Source organism: Marmota monax, unplaced genomic scaffold, assembly GCF_021218885.2.
Source record: "Marmota monax isolate L192 unplaced genomic scaffold, Marmota_monax_Labrador192_F-V1.1 WCK01_AAM20220418_F8-fsc00102, whole genome shotgun sequence".
In the NCBI taxonomy this organism is placed as follows: Eukaryota; Metazoa; Chordata; class Mammalia; order Rodentia; family Sciuridae; genus Marmota; species Marmota monax.
This window is the reverse complement of record NW_026692494.1, coordinates 4177507-4193821: the sequence shown is the minus strand read 5'-3', so window position 1 is coordinate 4193821 and position 16315 is coordinate 4177507. Positions and strand designations below refer to the sequence as shown.

The 16315-nt window shown below is 49.1% G+C and overlaps 1 protein-coding gene across 2 annotated transcripts in view; it reads left to right on the top strand.

The window, feature by feature from the left end:
- The first annotated feature begins 879 nt into the window (after positions 1-879).
- Hdgfl2 (HDGF like 2) overlaps positions 880-16315 on the top strand; it is a 23704-nt gene continuing 8268 nt past the window's right edge. Inside the window, exons 1-4 of one of the 2 annotated variants that reach the window (XM_046444068.2) lie at positions 880-1048; positions 2744-2820; positions 2914-3052; positions 11212-11412. In XM_046444068.2, the coding sequence (XP_046300024.1) occupies positions 977-1048; positions 2744-2820; positions 2914-3052; positions 11212-11412 (489 nt within the window). In that variant the 5' untranslated portion in view covers positions 880-976. The remainder of the gene's footprint in view (positions 1049-2743; positions 2821-2913; positions 3053-11211; positions 11413-16315) is intronic. The other variant, XM_046444067.2, reaches the window with a different exon arrangement.

Here is a 16315-nt window from a genome sequence, read left to right as displayed (position 1 = left end):
CTGAATTGCTCAGCGCCTCGTCATTGCTGAGGCTGGCTTTGAACTCGTGATCCTCCTGTCTCAGCCTCCCTAGCTGCTGCGATTACAGGCGTGCGCCAGGCTCATTCACTTTTTAAATCAACTAACGTGTGTCTTGAGTACTCTGTGGCCGTGGCACGCAGTAAGCGCTCGGTAAACTTCTCTTCGGGATTAAGTAAATAAGCCGAGCATTTTGAGGCTGTTTATCCTAGGCGACCCCACATGGCCCGCCCCTTCCCTAGGCCCCGCCTCCTAGGCCCCGTTTTGAGTTGAACGTCTCCTCGGGGCGGCCAATGGCAGACGCCCTACTAGGCGCCGCTTCCTGTGGTAGCCAATGCTTGTTCCTTAGTTCGAGAGGCTGCTCTTGTGGTATCCAATGTCCTGCTTCGCCATTTTGAGACCCGCCTCAGGGAGGCAGGCTGTCAATAACCCGCCTCCTACGTTAATTGGGCCTTTCTTCCTGTGGTATCCAATGGTTGGTCCCACACTTCACGCCCCTCCTCTTGCGGCGGCCTATGTTCCGCCCCTCTCCCTTAAGTCCCGCCCCTTCACTCCCGTAGCGACTCCTTTTCCCTCCTCAGACCTTTTCCCTTTCACCTCCCATAACCTCCGCCCCCTCCCATTAGGCCTCTGGGTCACGCCTCTGGATTCGCCCGTTACCCAATCCCGTTAACTTGCTCCGCTCCTACCCCTCTTCTCATTGGTCGCCGCGCTTCTCTGTCCCCGCACGTGGGCCTGAGCGACTGAGTCACCGGCCCGTGACGGCCTGAGGGCGGGACTTCCGGTGGCGCCGAGCCCAATAAGTGCGCGCCGGTCGGCTGCCTGTGCGGCCGTCCCGCCCCCTCAGCGTCCGGCTCCCGCCCCCGGCTTCGTCTCCCGCTGCCGCCGCTGCAGCCGCCGCTGCCGTCGCCGCCGCCGCCGCAGCCGCTTCCCGCGGCCTGGGCCTCCCGCCGCCAGCATGCCACACGCCTTCAAGCCCGGAGACCTGGTGTTCGCCAAGATGAAGGGCTACCCTCACTGGCCGGCCCGGGTGAGGCCGCGCGGGTGATGGGCCCTGCGGGGGGTGGGGCAGCGGGGTCCCTGGGTCTGAGGGGCCGCGCGCGGGGCTCTGAGGGCCCTGTGGTTCCCGGGGTCCGCGGGTCTGAGTGCGGGGCCTCCGGGCGATCAGCGGCCTGAGGTGCTGAGTGCGGGGGTCCGGCGACTCCGGCGTCCGAGGGGCTGAGGGAGCCGCGCGCCGGGCTCGGGGGCTCGGGACCCGGGGCCTGAGGGGCTGGGTTTGGGCGCGCTGAGGCCGCAGGGTCGGTGGTGGGCCTGAGGAGAGGGTCGGCTCTGGTGGGCAGGACCGCGGGAGGCGCGGCGGGGCTGCGATCCGGCTTCGGGCCCCGTGGCGGGCCGCGGCCGGAGGGGCGGCTGGCGGAGCCCGCGGCGGGGGGCGCGGGGGGCGGCTCTCCCTCGCTGACCGCGCGGACTTCGGGTTCCCCTCCGGCGGCAGCCGGTGCCCAGGGCTGAAGGGCGCCCCGCGCCTGGGAGTGCAGCGTGTGCGGTGGCCGGTGGCTGGGGTTGGCCCTGTCTGGGGGGCTGTGTGCAGCGGGGACCCCAGAAGCTCCTGTCACCCCAGATCTGAGGGCTCAAGTGGCCCCGGGCTGAGGGTGGTGCAGTCGGCCAGGGGGACTGAGGGAGGCTGGATGAGGTGAAGACCAGCCCCTGGCGGACGGGCAGTGGAGGGGTGAGGCCCAGGAGTGTGGCCGGGGCTGGGAGGGGGCTCACAGCCAGCGCTGACCCCTGAGGGGTGGGGGCGAGCTGCCCCGGAGGCGCGCTGGGCGGTCCTGGGGCTGGGTTCGGGATTCTGTGCAGGAGAGGGCATGTGTGGCCAGGATGCCCATAGCCAAGGCCAGGAGCCAGGGGCGGAGAGAGGAGTTCAGAGAACTGAGGGACAGGGCAGGTTCCCGCGGCCACCCAGGAGCTGGAGAGGTGGATGGGGAAGGCAGAATTTGGTACCAGAGAACCCACTCCATCCTAACTTGTGGCACTCATTTTCCTGGGGGAGACCATAGAGGTGAAACTTTACCGACACTTCCCTCCTTTCCGGAGCTCCAGCTTTTCCCTCCCCTGACCCCCCTTCTCCAGCTCAGAGAGCCCAGAACATTTCCAAGCACCTGATTGGAAGTGAAGGGGCTGCTACCCTCTTGTGGGGAAGTGACTGACAGCTGCTGGAGCCCGTGGGCCTGCGGGGAGAGGGTGGGACTTCCTGGATGCTCAGGGCCTGTCTCCTGCAGCCCACCCCCACCCTCTGCATCCTTGGAGCTGCCAGCTGCATCCTTTGGGAGGCCGCCTGCCTGCATGATCTCCTCTTTACAGGAGGGGTCCCAGGGGAGGGTCCTGGGAGTTCACAGAAGCTGATCTTGGCCCCACCCCTTATTTTCTTCAGGGGGCCATATTTGGCTTTGCTTAGGTGAAGCACCTGCCTTGGCACCAGCTTTCTCCATAGGGGGAGAAAGATCACCTCGGGTGGGGGACAGGTGCAATGAGGGGTGTCTAGAAGAATGCAGATTCCTATTTGTAAAGTGATGTGTCTTCCTAGGTTGAAGGCTCCCCTCTCCTTTCATGCCTTTCCCCAAGTAACTTGGTTGGTTTCTTGGTGATTTCCTGGGTTGTTCTGTGAAGTTGTCTCCTGTCTCTCCCACTAAATCACCCGCTGATTGGGCTGATTGACCTCTCACTATAGATTGATGACATTGCTGATGGTGCTGTGAAGCCCCCACCCAACAAATACCCCATCTTCTTCTTTGGTACACACGAAACGTAAGTGTCTCCAACTGTGGCTTGGTTACCCCCCTTGGTGCCTCCCAGTGTGGCCTGGCTCACCTGGAGGTGGTCTGTTGTTCCGTTCTCCAGAGCTTTCCTGGGACCTAAGGACTTGTTCCCCTACGACAAATGTAAAGATAAGTACGGGAAGCCCAACAAGAGGAAAGGCTTCAATGAGGGGCTGTGGGAGATTCAGAACAACCCCCACGCCAGCTACAGTGCTCCTCCGGTGAGTACTCTGGAGATGGAGAACATCCAGTTGGGGAGTATGTGGGGCCCATTTGGGGATATTTCTTTACAGTGGGGGCTAGAAATAGCCTTTTCCTTATCTCGTAGGAAAAGGAAGTTTCTAGGGCAGGGTCTTTCCTCCTTGGTACTGTGGACTTTAAGGACCAGATAGTTTTTTGGGGATGGAGCGTTCTGGAATGCAGGTTGCTAAGTGGCACCCATGGTCCCCGCCCACTCCATGCCAGGGGTGCTGTGAAGTTCCCAGACACTGCCTTGTGTCCTCTGGGTAGGGAGAGAGGGTTGAAGAATCACCCTTTGCTGAGAATCACTGCTATAGAATGAGCTTTAATTGTTTGTGGTTTTGTTTTTGATTTTGTACTGAGGATTGAACCCAGGGACCCTCTACCACTCAGCCACATCCTCAGCACTTTTTATTTTTTAGTTTGAGATAGGATCTAAGTAAGTTGCCCAGGCTTCCCTTGAACTTGTGGTACTCCTTCCTCTCCCTCTTGAGTGGCTGGGATTATTGGTGTATGCACTATGCCCGGTGAGCTTGAATTTATAATAGGATGTTATTAAAATTTTTATAAAACCTATTTTTTTCTAAGGAAAATAATTTCTTTAAAAAATTATTGTCTGGGGGCTGGGGATGTGGCTCAAGCGGTAGCGCGCTCGCCTGCCATGCGTGCTGCCCGGGTTCGATCCTCAGCACCACATACAAACAAAGATGTTGTGTCCACCGAAAACTAAAAAATAAACACTAAAAATTAAAAAAAAAAAAAATTATTGTCGGGGCTGGGGGTATAGTTCGGTTGGTAGAGTGCTTGCCGTGCATGCACAAAGCCCTGGGTTCAATCCCCAGTACCACAAAAAAAAAAAAAAAAAATTACTGCCTTTCTTTCTCCTTAGGTTTTGGATGCAGGAGAACAAGTGATAGTTTTTAGATGTGAGAGTTCATGGTCAGGTGGGAAAAAATAGTCAGGAACCATAGCAATGAGGACATCCCAGTGGCATATCAGTGTCTGGGAATGTTCTGGGAAAAGAAGAACTTTTGAAAAGTAAGTCATTAATGGAAAGCCTTGAAAAGCCAGAGAGTGGTGCCCTGTGGTGGGCATTTTGGGGTGAGGTGTGGGTGGAGGAAAGCTGGGCTGGGGTTTTTACTCTTTTTTTTTTTTTTTGTACTGGGGATTTTACTGTTTTTTTAAACCAGTGCTTTTGCGGGTAGGGGGCAGTGATGGCCTGGATTTAGAAGGGGTTGGCATGAAGATGGGAGAGGCCAAGGGAACAGATCTCAGTGAGGGAAAATTTGTTAAGTGAGGGAAAGGATATCCATGGTTGTTTGAGGAATGGAAATTGGGAGTTGGTGAGGGTCAGGTCTGGCATGTGTTTTTCATCAACTGAAGATGGATGGAGTCATTTTGTCGCCCCTGGTCCTGCTTGAGAACTCAGGGTCCTGAGACGGTCTGGACGTGCCTCTCTATCTCAATCTGGACTAGGTGGTGCTTGCGAGCAACCACTCATGGGTCCACACACGTTTGTGTTGACACATGCCATGTGCCATGGGCTGTGGGTCTAAAATTTGGGATATACTCAGCAGATGTGTTCTGGACATTGATGGTTTGGTAGCCTCTTATCAAGGGGCTGGGGCCCATGTGTATTCATGTCAGTGGTATTTTATTCTTTTTTTTTTTTTTTTTTTTTTTTTTAAATATTTATTTATTTTTTTTAGTTATTGGCGGACACAACATCTTTGTATGTGGTGCTGAGGATCGAACCCGGGCCGCACACGTGCCAGGCGAGCGCGCTATTGCTTGAGCCACATCCCCAGCCCGGTATTTTATTCTTGATAAAGAATCTGTCCAGGAGGTGGAGGGTTCCCCTGTTTGATAACTCAGCATCTTTCCTGAGGTTTTACTTGTCCCCAGTCTGGCTCGTGGATCAGAAGGTCTTTAAGGCATGAGATCCTTTTCTGGCCCTGACTCAAGTTCTCTTTGGTTATGTCCTAATCTTATTATCTCCTGGTGAATCATCGCACCATTTAATATTTATTGGACACCCACAGCTTGCTAAGTACTGTGTAGATGTTGCCCTCGAGGAAAGGAAATGCAAAAATAGTGCACCCTTGAAATGAAACAAGTTCTCTGCAGGTCCCCCAAGTAGCTGTAAGTGTTAGAGCTTATTTGTGCTCTTTGGTTCTCTAACCGTATGTGCTTTCAGTGGAACATTTGTTTAAAATGCAGATTCCTGGACAAGCCCCTTGAGATGTAGCTTTAGTAGTGTAGGACTGAGGCCTGGGACCATTGAGGTCTTCCCTGCAAAGTGCTGTCTCCGAGCCTTTGGATGTAGCCAGGGCATAGGTAGGTTTTTGAAGTCATCGCTTTTTAGGAAACTGAGCATCTCTTTTTTTCATCCCCAAGGTTTTTGGTTTGAAAGGCACTGGTACCTCCATTCTAAGCCTACTGCTTGCTTTTTGTTTTGTTTTCTTCCCAAGATAACCACAGCTGCCAATTCCTTGTATACCCTTCCAACATTCTTTTTTTTTTTTAAAAAAAGAGAGAGAGAATTTTTTTAATATTTATTTTTTAATTTGGCGGACACAACATCTTTATTTGTATGTGGTGCTGAGGATCGAACCCAGCGCCGCACACATGCCAGGCGAGCGTGCTACCGCTTGAGCCACATCCCTAGCCCCAACATTCTTTTCTTAAGCATACAATTCTGAACTTCGATGTATTTACTCCAGAGTAAATCTTGAAAATTGGTCCATCTCAGCCCACAGAATAGCCTCAATACTTTGACAATCTTGGCTAGGCCTCCCAAGAGGAAAGGAGGGCCAAGTTCTCATCTCCTCAGAAGCCAGCAGGTAAAAATGGCATCTGGGGTGTTTTTTTACTTAAGTGTGTTTTGGTCCCCACAGTGAGAGTGGCCTGGGCACGTTCTGTTTTTCTATTGTACAGATGAGCAGACTAAAGCCCAGAGAGTTTGCTTGAATATCCACAGGGCCCCAGCTAAAATCTGATAGCCCTTAGACCTGGGCCAGGTTTCCCAATATTTGTCCTTTTTAGCAGTATAATAGTGAAATGTGGGGCCAGATCATTCTCTGCAATAGAGTCTCCCCTGTGCATTGTGACTGCTGAGCACTATGGCTGGTCTTCACTTGCTAGCTGCAGTACTACCTGTCCATTTCACCCCAATGTTTTTTTTTTTCTTGGTTCTGGTTATTGAATGTTGGATGTAGGGCTCCACTCATGCTAAGCAAGTACTGTAGCATTGAGCTACATTCACAGTCCTGTTATTTTATTTTATTTTTTGGCACTGAGGTTTGAACCCATGGGTGCTTTACTATTGAGCTACATATCCAGCCCTTTTTATTTTTTATTTGAGACACTGGCCTCAAATTTGCCATCCTCCTGCCTCAGCCACCAGAATTGCTGAGATTAGAGGTGTGTGTCACCATGCCCAGCCTTTATTTTATTTTGAGACAGGGTCTCATTAAGTTGCTTAGATTTGTCTGGAACTTGTGATACTCTTGCCTCAGCTTTCCGAGTTGCTAGGATTACTGGTGTGCACAAACATGGCTGGTTCCACCCCCAATCTCATTAACCAAAATATGTCTAGAAATTGATAGATGCATCCTGAGGACAAAATCACTCATGGTTCCATTGGCTTAGAAGGATCCCACTTCATATATCCTTGTTCCTTGATAGGTGAAGAGGCAGAGACCTGTATAGGGCTCTCAAGTTTGTCAGCAACAGAACTGAGCTGAGACCAAAGTGCAGGCCTCCCTCCCCCAGGCCAATTTTCTTTTCTTTCTGGGGGGAGGAGGAGGACCTGAGGCCTGCCTGCTCACAAGGGAGCCTGGGGCCAAGTAGACCTGGGTTCAGGTCCTGGCTTTGTGCCGCCTGCTGACTGTGTTCCTAGGATCATGCTCATGGTGTTCTCAGCCTCTCAGTTATTGGGAGGCTTCAGTGAGAAAGTGTGCAGTAAGTGCTCAGTGGATAGCAGAGGCCACAATGGGAAATGAGGAGACCACGTGAGGTCCGGCCTCTTCTGCACCATAGTTACCTCCAGGCTTATTCAGACAGCCAGCTGTTTCTCTCATACCCATCCGATGCTGGGATGTTTGGAGGTGGCAAGCTTTGGCTTTTTATTTCTTCTGGGTTCTTCTCGGGGCCACCAGCATTCACATCCACTAAATGTTTCTGTGTGGATCAGATTTCCCAAAACCTTTGCTGAAAGCCAGCTCCGTGAGATGCAGAGGTCCTGGCTGTACGCATGGACTCAGGGTGAGCAAGTTGGTCCCAGTCGCTTGATGGGCTGTGGAGGCTCAAACCAGACTACAGCCAGTAAAGAGAAGGGCTGAAGTGAGGAGGGGCTTTGACTGCATGTGTGCCTGTGTCCAGTGGCCCAGGCTTTGAGGCCAGAGCAGACCTGAGCTGTGTCCCTGCTCTGTTATTCATTCATTCTGTTTTGGTACTAGGGATTGAATCCAGGGCAGTGTCCCACTGAGCTACATCCCTAGCCCTCTATTTGTTTGTTTGTTTTTTTATTGATACTGGGGTTTGGGCCCAGGGATGCTTAGCCACATCCCCAGGTGTTCCCCCCCCCCCTTTTTTTTCTTTCTTTCTTTTAAAATATTTATTTTTTAGTTTTAGGTGGACACAATATCTTTATTTTTATGTGATGCTGAGGATTGAACCCCGTGCCCCACGCATGCCAGGCGAGCGCGCTACCACTTGAGCCACATCCCCAGCCCTGTTTTTTTTTTTTTTTTTAATGTTTAATTTTTAGTTGTAGTTGGGCAAAATACCTTTATTTAATTAATTTATTTATTTTAATGTGGTGCTGAGGATTGAACCCAGGGCCTCACACGTGGTAGGCGAGTGCTCTACTGCTGAGCCACAATCCCAGCCCATCTACAATCCAAGTTTGAGACAGGGTCTTGCTAAATTGCTTAGGCCCTCGCTAGGTGGCTGAGACTGGCTTTGAATTTGCGATCCTCCTGCTTTGGCCTCCAGAGTCTCTGGGATTGCAGGCATGTGCCACTGCTCCTGGCTTCATTCTGTTCTTGAACTGTAACTTAACCTCTCTCTGACTGTATCCTCATCCCCAGAATCAGAGTGGTAATTCCCACCTGTTGCACAGAGAGTCATGACAAGCTCAGTATCACTTAAATAATGGTAGATCTTGGAATGGTGATGTTGACCTTTGGCAAAAGACCTTTGGTCCCATCATTCAGTCACTTAGACTCTCTGAGCTGCTGCTTCCCCTTGTGAAAAGTGGAGCTGAAGCTCTCCCTTCTCTACTCACCAGGTGTGCTCCAAGGGGAAGTAACAGATTTGAGAGCCTCTGAACTCTCTGAAGGAAAGGTGTAAGAGAAATCACTGTGAAAATGTTGTTATTCTCTCCTGGCATTTTCAGTTTGGGGCTTGACCTACTTAAGTATTGTCCTTTGTAATAATCTTGTCAAAAATTATATAGGCAGGGGGCCCTGTTGCTGTGCCGAAGGGCCCTTGGCCACAGTGGCACAAGGCAGACAAAACATGCTTGGTGTTGAGCAGCGAGGTCATTTCAACACCTGGTTCTCATTTTTCTTGTCTGTTAAGCAGGGATTGTTAGCTTGAGACTGTGTGCAGAAGTTGGTGGGGGAAGAATAAGGGGCTTTATAAAACAGGGAGACTGGAGGGGGCAGGAAACCGAAGGCGGGCTAAGTTCCCCTCCTGTCATTCCCTCCGTCCAGGTTCTCTCCAGCCCAGCTCTGCTTCCCAAATTCTTCTTCCCACGTTTCCATTTTTTTCTGCCTGTGTGTGCACTGATGTGCTGCAGAGACCTGACCTTCAGCATCTGTCTAGCCCTTCCACCGCTACCTCCCCCCAACCCTCCCACTCCCGCCCACCCAGCTGCAGCACCTCGACACAGACTTGGCTCCTCTCTGCTTCTCCTTCCTGGTCTCACAGTCAGCATGTGCCTTGAAACTCCTTTCACGTTCTTTCAGGCCCTTAGTCCTCCTCCTCGATTTTACTTGGCCAGTAGGCTGCCTCCGTCTAATCCACTGTACCCTGGCTAGCTAGTTATAACAAGAGAATTTGCCTTTCTCTGTGATCTTTTTTAAAAAATTAAGATAAAATTGATATAAAATTCATCATTTTAGCCATTTTCTTTAAAAAAAATTTTGTGGTCCTGGGGTTTGAACTTGGGGCCGTGCACATGCTAGGCAAGCCCTCTGCCATTGAGCTATATCCTCAGCCTCCCTTTTAACCATTTTAAAACTCTTACAGTAGCTTTAGTACATTTGTAATGTATATAACCATCATCACTCTAATTCCAGAACATTCCCCTGCTCCACAAAGAAACCCACCTACAGTCATCCTCAGTTCTCCCTCTAGCTCCTGACAACCTCAGATCTACTGTTTTGATTCGCCTAATTTAGCCAAGAAATTCCTTTCAGTGGGATCTCTTGCTTTGGGGCCTTTGTCCATTTTCCTTGCTGCGCGAAGGTCCAGGTTTCCTCTGCTTAGAGTGTCAGTGCTCCCTTCCTTCTCTGTGCTTGACTGTTCCATTCTGTACCCATGCCACATGGCGTATCTATCAGTTGATGGACATCTGTGTTGTTTTCAGAGATTGCGGCCTTAAAAAAATCTTATCCCTGGGCTGGGGATATAGCTCAGTGGAAGAGCGCTTGCCTGGCATGTGTGAGGCACTGGGTTCGATTCTCAGCACCACTTACAAATAAACAAAATAAAGGTCCATCAACAACCAAGATTAAAAAAAAAAAAATCCGCCTCCTCTTCTGTCTTAAGTGATAGATATTCAGAATAGAAATGACATGAAATAGCTTGGGTGGGTTTTACTCGGATACAGCTAGGCTGGTGTCACCCAGCGCCCCTGTGCTCGAGAACTGCTGTGGCATCCCCTTCTTGTTCTTGTGAATGTATATTTACTTGGCTGTCTCCCCATTAGACCATGAGCTCCCTACGGGCAGGGACCGTGTCTTATTCGTCTCTAGCCAGGGCCTGGCACATAGTAGGTATTCCAGGATGTTCGTTGGATGAAGGAGTGATGGCTGAATATTCCTGGGGCTCCTGCGTTTTCCTTCCACAAACGTAAGACATCCTAACTGAACTCAGAAAGGGACCCAAGAAAGCCCCGTGCTTTCACTGTGCGCTTTGCCTGATGATTTTAGAGCCTCAGTAACACCTTGAGTGACCCACCCAGTCTCACTGTGTGCCTCTCCTTTGCCATCTCATCTTCCTGGGCCCGGGGAAGGCTATACCAGCCTCTTCTGGCTGCTAAGGGGACCATCATTCATGCCATTCCTGTTCTTTAGAGTGCATATAGCCTGTCCCCCTCTGCGTGCTGGGGACAGATTCTCCACTGAAATGTCATCCTCTAAAGGGCCTCATGGACCACCCAGTGCAGAATACTCCCACCCCTCAGTCTCTACAACCACATGCAGTGATTTTTCTCCCCGTTGCCACAACTGGGAACCATATTTATGTTATCAGTCACTCCCAGGGTCAAGGGACCATGCCTCAGTCCCTTCTGTGTCTTCACTACCCCCTCATGTGGTGCTGGGCACATGGCAGTATGCTGTCCCACAAGCATTGACTGATGGTATGAATGAGCCTGGCATTGGCCAGCACAGAGGAAGCCCACAGAAGTGGTGGCTGTTCTTGTGCCTGCTGCTGCCTCTACTGTCATTTTGAATGCAGTAGAAATTGAGCAGCACCTGGAAGGTGCTCAGAGGTCTTGTCCTAGGCCAGCTTCCTCAAGATAGAATGATTAAAAAAAGAGAAAGCAAACATTTCTGAGCCCTTGCCACAGCCTGGGCCCTGCCCTCGGTATTCCACGCACCACTTCAGGCGCACCCTCGCCATAGCCCTCTACGGCCAACACTGTGCTCAGATGTGGAAACTGAGGTACAAAAAAGGCTGGAGTTACTTGCCCGAGATTTAACCCTGGGTGCCACTTCCTGACCCTAGTGTCTACCATCTTACCCTCCTGTCTCCTTCTCTGGGCGTTCTGGGCCTTGGTTACCCCATTTGTAAAGCAAGGAAGCCGGGACCTGACATTTGAGACCCCACTGGTGGGTTCCCCCTCCTATTTGGGAAATCCACACAAGACTCAGGGTGACACGTATTCTTTGACCTCCACACCCAGCCCGTGAGTTCCTCCGACAGTGAGGCCCCTGAAGCTGACCCAGCAGGCGGGAGCGACGCGGACGAGGACGAGGACGACCGGGGGGTCATGGCCGTCACAGCCGTTACTGCCACAGCTGCCAGTGACAGGATGGAAAGTGACTCGGATTCTGATAAGAGTAGTGACAACAGTGGCCTGAAACGGAAGACATCAGCATTGAAGGTAGGGGTCAAGCCAGGGCATGGCCTGTGCGTGACACAGGCACCCCAGCACCCTGAAACCTCTCCCACCAGCACCCTTCTCTTCTTTAACAAACATTGAGATAAAATTGTTACACCACAAAATTGATCATTTCAAAGTGTACAACTCAGTGATTTTTAGTATATTTGCAGAGTTGCCATCTTTTTCTAGTTCCAGAACATTCTCATCATCTCAAAAGGGACCCCAGAACCATGCATGAACTGTCACCCCATCCCCTCAAATTTGCACCCACAAATTCCTATCTCCGTACTTTTCTGTTTTGGGCGTTTCTTGTCAGTGGTGTCGGGCGTTGTGTGGTTCTCATGAGCATGATATCTTCAAGGTTCTTCATGTGGTGGTGTGTTGAGCGATGCTGCACTGTAGAGATGGCCCCCGAGTTTGTCCATTTGTGCTTTTTTTTTTTTTTTTAAATCTTTATTTTTATATGGTGCTGAGGATCGAACCTAGGGCCTTGTGCATTCTAGCTCTACCGCTGAGCCACAATCCCAGCCCCATGTCCATTTGTCAATGGTCATTTGGCTTCTTTCCCACTTCTTGGCCGGGATGGCTCATGCTGCTGTGAAAATTCCTGTACAGTTTTTTTTTTTTTTTATGCAGATGATGTGTGTTCAGTTCTGTTGGGGACAGTCTCTTCCCTGTCTTTTGACTGCCTCTAAATATATGGGTACATGATGAAATGACCAGGTTCTTAATAGTAAATTCTTTGATAGAGGAAGAAATTTAAAAATTTCTTTTAAATATTTTTTTGTTTTACTTTTTTGGTGGTGGATATTAAACCCAGGACCCTCTACATGCTGAGTACCTACTCTACCACCCAGTTATCCCCCAGCCCCTATTGTTTTTAACTTGTTTATTTATTTATTTTTTTATTGTGGTACTGGGGATCGAACCCAGTGCCTCATGCATGCTAGGCAAGTGCTTTACTACTGAGCCACAACCTTGGCCCCCTATTATTATTATTTTATATCTTTAATATGTGGTGCTGAGGATCAAACCCAGGGCCTCACACCTGCAAGGCAAGCACTCTACCCCTGAGCCACAACCCTGGCCCCTTATTTTTATTTTTAGTGGTGCTGGAGATTGAACCCAGGGCTTTGTGCATGTGAGGTAGGCACTCTACCAATTGAGCTATATACCAGCACCCCCCCATTATTTTTATTTTTAATTTAAAAAAATTTTTTAATTACAGTTGGACACAATACCTTTATTTTATTTATTTTTACGTGGTGCTGAGGATCGAACCCAAGGCTTCACACATGCTAGGCAAGCACTTTATAGCTGAGCCACAACCCCAGCCCCCCCCAATTATTTTTTTATTTTTTATTATTTTTTTAGTTATTCATGGGCACAATGTCTTTATTTTGTTTATTTTTTGAGGATCGAACCCAGGGTCCCACACGTGTGAGGCGAGCGCTCTACCCCTGAGCCACAACCCCAGCCCCCCAGTTATTATTATTATTATTTTTTTTAATATTTATTTTTCAGTTTTCAGTGGACACAACATCTTTATTTTATTTTATGTGGTGCTGAGGATCGAACCCAACGCCCCATGCATGCCAGGCGAGCTCGTTACCGCTTGAGCCACATCCCCAGCCCCCCCAATTATTTTTTATAATAACATTTGCTTTTGCTTCTAAAGCCATGAGCCATATTCATTGTAGGTATTTTGGAAAATGCAGAAAGCTAAAAAAAAAAAGTTTTCTGCTATCCGTGGGGTGTTACTGAACCAAACAAGGATACATGATATCTTGATGTATTTAGGAGCTTGTTTGTTTTGTAAGTAGTGTTATGAGCATTTCCTTGCATTACATTTTGGTTGGTTGGTTGGTTATTAGAGATTGATGTCCTTGGGGCACTTAACCACTGAGTCACCTCCCCAGCTCTTTTTATTTTTTAGTTTGAGACAGTTTCTTGCTGAGTTGCTCAGGGCTTCGTTAAGTTGCTGAGGCTGGCTTTGAACTTGGGATCCTACTGCCTCAACCTCCCAAGTTGCTGGGATTACAGGAGTATGCCGCTGCTCTTGTCTACATTTTGTTTTACAATGAAGTTCTCAATGGCTGAGAAGTTGTCTACAATATAAATTAATTCTGTTATCTTAAGATTGTTGAGTAGTTTTTTCCCCAACTTTTTTTTATATTTATTTTTTAGTTATTATGGGACACAATATCTTTATTTTATTTACTTTTTTTTAAGAGAATTTTTTTAATATTTATTTTTCATTTTTTAGTGAACACAACCTGTTTATTTTATTTTTATATGATGCTGAGGATTGAACCCAGCACTGTGTGCATGCCAGGCGAGCGCGTTACCGCTTGAGTCACATCCCCAGCCCTTATTTACTTATTTTTATGTGGTGCTGAGGATTGAACCCAGGGCCTCGCACGTGCTAGGTGAGCGCTCTACCACTGAACCCCAGCCCCAGCCTCAGCCTCTGCCCCTCCCCAACTTTTTATGATATGCTTTGACATTGTTTTTTAGAAGTTCCCATTTATTTCCACTTGTTGTTCAATGAGTCACACAGAAATATATAGAATCCATCCTCTCACACTTAGAGGTAGTCAGTATGGTTCAGTATGTACCAATTTTTTTGCAATTTTGCTTTAAACAAATATAAATTATTATAACTCTTTTTAATAGCACTGGGCATTTGTTGGAAAGCCCTTCCATTTGTGATCTTCACCATAACATGCCCTTGGCGTTCCTTTCCTGTTTTGGGAGCTGTGGTTTAATAAGCAATCAGCTTTATACTCTCCCTTTGGCCACATTATTTTGTCAGAACTTTTCCTTGCAGCTGTAGATCTGGACTTTATATTTATCTTCTGAAGGCCCCATTGAGTACCTCCTTTTGTAAGGATTTTATGGGTTAAAACACATCCTTGGGCTATGGTTGGGTTCAGGGGTAGAGCACTCGCCTAGTATGTGTGGGGCACTGATTTTGATCCTCAGCACCACATAAAAATAAAATGAAGATACTGTGTCCACCTAAAACTAAAGTAAATAAACAAATATTAAAAAAAAAAAAAAGACATCCTAGACCCCCACCATGAGCCTTCTTGGAGTCAGGCCCAGCATGGTGCCTGGCCAGTAGGGACACTGAGCTGGTCTTTCCACCTGGACACTGCCTGTGTGCTGTTTTTACCATAGTACAGAGCTGTCCTGCTCAGGGACACTTGCCCCCCCCCCCCCCCCCCCGCCTCCTCTTCAGCCTTCCATGTGCACATAGGAAGAGTGGGTCCTTTTTTACAAGGCCCTGTCAAGGACCACATGCTGTTGCTCTTTGGTACTAGGAATTGAACTCAGGGGCCCTCGACCACTGAGCCATATTACCAGCCCTATTTTGTAATTTATTTAGAGACAGGGTTGCACTAAGTTGCTAGCATCTTGCTTTTCCTGAAGCTGGCTTTGAACTCATGATCCTCCCGCCTCAGCCTCCTGAGCCGATGGGATTACAGGTGTGTGCCACCACGCCAGCTCAGTTGCCCTTTTAACATCCTGGTTGTCTTAGTCCTCCCGTTTTGCCCTATTGTTCAGGGCACCAGGCCACACCCACACCCCAGCTTCAAATGCTTAACCTTTCTCAGGGTCTGGAGCTGCTTCAGAATCTGACAGAAACCTGGAATTAATAACATGTGAACTCAGGATACAAAAAATGTCCTATAATTCGGTCATTCCCTGAATGCTGGGTTAAGAGTCTTCATCCTAATGCAGATGAGGAAGGAAACAAAGAATCTTTAATTTCCTCGCTTTCTTTTTCTTGATGTCCTTTCTCTCTGACCCTGGCCTAAGCTCGCTGCTCATCTCAGCCACCTCCTTTTTTGTTTTTTAGTACCTTTATTTTATTTATTTATGTGTGCTGAGGATCAAACCTAGGGCCTCACACATGCTAGGCGAGTGCTCTACCGCTGAGCCACAACCTCAGCCCCCCACCTCCCTTTTTAAAGGTGTGGTGTGAAATGAGCCTCAGCAGGCCTTGGCTTGGGATCTGTAAGATGGGGTCTAACTCCACCCAGCCTGTGCAGCCCTGTGGGTCCAGCCCCAGCCAGAGCCCTGTCTTCTGACTGCCTGCTCTGCCACCAGGCCTTCTTCATATCTTCTGAAATGCCAGGCTCCTCATCCCAAAGGCCTTGGCACCTGGGGCTGTCAAGCCTCTGTTCCCCGTGTTCACCCTCAGGCCTCATAGCAGCATCTACCTTTGAGCTCCTGATCTCAGGCACCCCAACCAGCCCTTTTTTATTTTACAGGACTTCTTGTTCTAACAGAGTCTTATTTAATATTTACATCTGTCTCTGGACTAAAATATAAGTCACCCAGGAGTAGGGGCTTCACCTCTCATTTAGGGGTCACCAAGTACATGTATGTGCTAGCTTGGCTGCCACAACGGAGTGCTGCAGCTGGAACAGCTCAAATGGTAGGACCTTACTTCCCACAACCCTAGAGCCAGAAGTCTGAAATCAAGGTGTGGTGGGGCGGGGACTTCCTGATGTGTCCCGACATGGTTGTTCCTTTGTGTCTGTGTCCTAGTCTCCCCTTCTTAGAGAGACCCAGTCATACTGCATTAGGCCTACCCTAGTGACCTCTTCTTACCTTGGTGCCCTCTCTCAAGACCTTATTACCAAACATAGATACACAACTAGTCCCTAATGCTGAGGCCTCAGGTGGGGCACAGAGTAGTCAACAGTTGTTAGGAAGATGAGCACATCTCTGGTTGTGGCAGAATGAGCAGAAGTGCTTCGTGACTCTGAACAGATGTCCTGATGGGAAACTGTGCTGTCTTTACTGGGCAGGGATTGATTTCTAAGGCCCATTTCTCTTTACTATCTCAGTTAATTCTTTGTATGATTCTAAAGTTGTTTTCTTCATATGG